This window comes from Rhincodon typus, unplaced genomic scaffold (genome assembly GCF_021869965.1).
Source record: "Rhincodon typus isolate 14 unplaced genomic scaffold, sRhiTyp1.1 hic_rhity00000066, whole genome shotgun sequence".
NCBI lineage: Eukaryota > Metazoa > Chordata > Chondrichthyes > Orectolobiformes > Rhincodontidae > Rhincodon > Rhincodon typus.
Window position 1 is genome coordinate 126,959 of NW_025965704.1, and position 3,076 is coordinate 130,034.

Here is a 3,076-nt window from a genome sequence, read left to right on the forward strand (position 1 = left end):
CGCGATGCTGAGGTCGCTGGCGCTCAATTTCTTCCTGACGGAGAAATGCTACGAGGAATTTTTCCTGGAGTTTAACCTGTTGGACGGTGAGGGAACGCGGGAGGAGCAGGCCGCCCCATTCTGTCCCCGGGACCCTTGGACCCGACCTCTCACCCGTGGCCCGCTCCGATTGGTCCGCCCGTATCTGCAGTGGCCAATCCGAACGACTGTTCTGAATTGCCGTCGCTTCCCCATTGGCCGATACCCATGTCGATCAGATCGAAGCCCCACCCTCTTAAAGCTGTGATGTCCTTTTGGTGAAATACGATCTATGGGCGCTAAATACTTCAGTGTTTGGGTGAACAGTTCACTTTCCTGAGCTACCCTGATGTAGTCTGTTTTTCACCTTGTGGAAGATTCTAGAAGGGGGCCAGAGATGAGGAGGAATTACTTATGGAGTCCTAAAATCCCAACAGTGTGGGAGCAGGCCATTCGGCCCATCGAGTCTATGCTGACCCTCCAAATAGCATCCCATCCAGACCTGCCTTACATCATCTCTTTAGGTCTGCTTTAGCCCGGGCCATTCCCCCTTAACTGCACCACCCTGGGACACTATGGGACAATTTAGCACGGCCAATCCACCCTAACCTGCACATCCCTGGGACACTATGGGACAATTTAGTACGGCCAATCCACCCTACCCTGCACACCTTTGGACTATGGGAGGAAACCAGAGCACCCGGAGGAAACCCACGCAGACACGGGGAGAACGTGCAAACTCCACACAGACAGTCGCCCGAGGGTGGGATCGAACCCGGGTCCTTGGCGCTTTGAGGCAGCAGTACTACCCCCTGAGCCACCGTGACCTCTCAGAGGGGTGTGGATTTTGATCATGGAGGGTTGTGAAGGCTGGTGCATTGAGGATATTGAAGGCTGAGCTGGACATATTTTCAGTAAGGGTATCACAGTTTGTGGGGAAACAGAGCAGGAAAGTGGAGTTGAGGATTATCAGACTGGAGGAGCAGGCTTGATGGGCCGAATGGCCGTTTCTGCTCCTACATCTTATTGTCTTGAGGGGAGAGCTGTTGTTCGTCCACCTGCCTGCACTTCCCCAATCTCTCTGCTCAGCACCTAGAATACTTCCCCTCTCAACTGAAAGATGCAAACAGAAGACAAACCATGGCGCTGTGAGGCTAACCACTGAGCCACTTGAACTGAACAACGTCTTGCTGTGCTGCATATTTTATTGATAAGGAAGTTCCTTTTTTAACATCCATTAACAGGACGAGGGCGTTGCTGGCTAGGTCAGCATTTATTTCCCATCCCTAATTGCCCAGAGGGCAGTTCAGAGTCAACCAGATTGCTGTGGGTCTGGAGTCTCATGCTGGCCAGACCAGTTAGGGATAGCAATTTCCTTCCCTAAAGGACATTAGTGAACCAGATGGGTTTTTCCGACAATGGATTCACGGTCATCATTAGATTCTTAATTCCAGATATTTTTATTAAATTCAAATTCCACCATCTGCCCTGGTGGGATTCAAACCCACGTCCCCAGAATGGGTCTCTGGGTTAACAGTCCAGTGAGTGTTCCCTCATCTGACATGGAGATGCCATTGGGGACTTTTTCTTTTAAATTCATTCGTGGGATGTGGACATCATTGGCTGATCCAGTCTCCATAAACGTTACCATTCGCACCATTAAAATGAAACTAAACTCAAAGCTGTAAACTTTTACAGTGAGTACAATCTGTAAGATGAAAACCTGTCATTCCTAATTGTGATGAGTTACCTCTAAAAGCACTGCCGAAGGATTTCCACTCAAGACAGGGCTAATGACCTACATTGGAAGTGTAATCCATGATGTCATTGTAGGATCGGAAGCGGGATTACAGTCCACGAAAAGAGAGCTGTCAGGTTCAGTCTGTGTCCCCCAGGGATACTGGGTACGAAGATGATTGTGAGCTCCTGTGGGAGGCTCTCACTCCAAATGCCAGTGTGCCCAGCTATTGGCAGGCGATGGAGAGCAGTGTGCCTGAGAGCAGCCGTCTGCTTTTTCAGTCAAGTCCTTTCACACCTTTACTGGCTCCCAGTCTGGCAGCTCCTCCATGTAAGGTTTCCCATCTCCGTTTTCAAATAATTCAAAAGCCCTGTCTCTGTCACTCCCTCCAGTCCCTACACCCCCTCCCTATCTCTGTCACCCCCTCCAGCCCCCTCACCCCCTCCCTATCTCTGTCACCCCCTCCAGCCCCTACACCCCCTCCCTATCTCTGAAACCACCTTCAATTCCAGTCTCTTGACCATCCCCCGATTCCTATCGCTCCATCATAAGGGGCCATGCCTTCAGCTGCCTGTGCCCCGAGCTCTGGAACCCCCTCCTTAAGCTCACTGCCTCCCCTCTCCTCCTGTAAGATGCTGCTTAAAGCCATTGTACCTTGTGGGAGCTGACCCATACCTGGATCTCTGGTTTCAGCAGTTGATCGACCATGAAGCACCCCCGTTGTTGTTGTGTCTGTGTGAAAGGTGCCTGAGCAATGCAGTTTCTGGGTGGCTGCATTGCTCCTCCCATGGTGGCTTGCAGCGGGATCGCTCGGTGCAGACGCAGCATTAACGTTCCTTCTGTTTTTGATCTCTCTCCAGTTCCCTGCCTGAAACTGCTGCTCAGCAAAGTCTTGGGACTGTCCATCATCGCAGGATCGGTGATGGGTAAGTGATTCCGAAATGAATCCAATCCGACGAATATATTCATTCCCAGGATGTGGGGGGGTTCGCTGGCTGTTTCCTGTCACTAGTTGTCCCTGAGAAAGTGCTGGGGATGTTGGTGTCTGGATGCAATACAGACTATCTGTATATTTCTGTTCCATAACACTGGTGAGTCTGAATAGGTCAATCTGTAAAGCACCAGGCTTTAATCTGAGGGTCCAGAGTTGAATCCTTGGGACAGTATGGTGGCTCAGTGGTTAGCACTGCTGCCTCACAGCACCAGGGGACCCGGGTTCGATCCCACACTCGGGCGACTGTCTGTGTGGAGTTTGCACATTCTCCCTGTGTCTGCGTGGGTTTCCTCCGGGTGCTCCGGTTTCCTCCCACAGTCCAAAGT

The 3,076-nt window shown here is 51.4% G+C and overlaps 1 protein-coding gene across 1 annotated transcript in view; it reads left to right on the plus strand.

Moving 5' to 3' along the window:
* Positions 1-4: 4 nt before the first annotated feature.
* mpdu1b (mannose-P-dolichol utilization defect 1b) overlaps positions 5-3,076 on the plus strand; it is a gene marked incomplete at its 3' end in the record, with an annotated part of 6,980 nt that continues 3,908 nt past the window's right edge. The window contains exons 1-2 of the mRNA XM_048621140.1: positions 5-86; positions 2,617-2,682. Coding sequence (XP_048477097.1) covers positions 5-86; positions 2,617-2,682 — 148 coding nt within the window. The remainder of the gene's footprint in view (positions 87-2,616; positions 2,683-3,076) is intronic.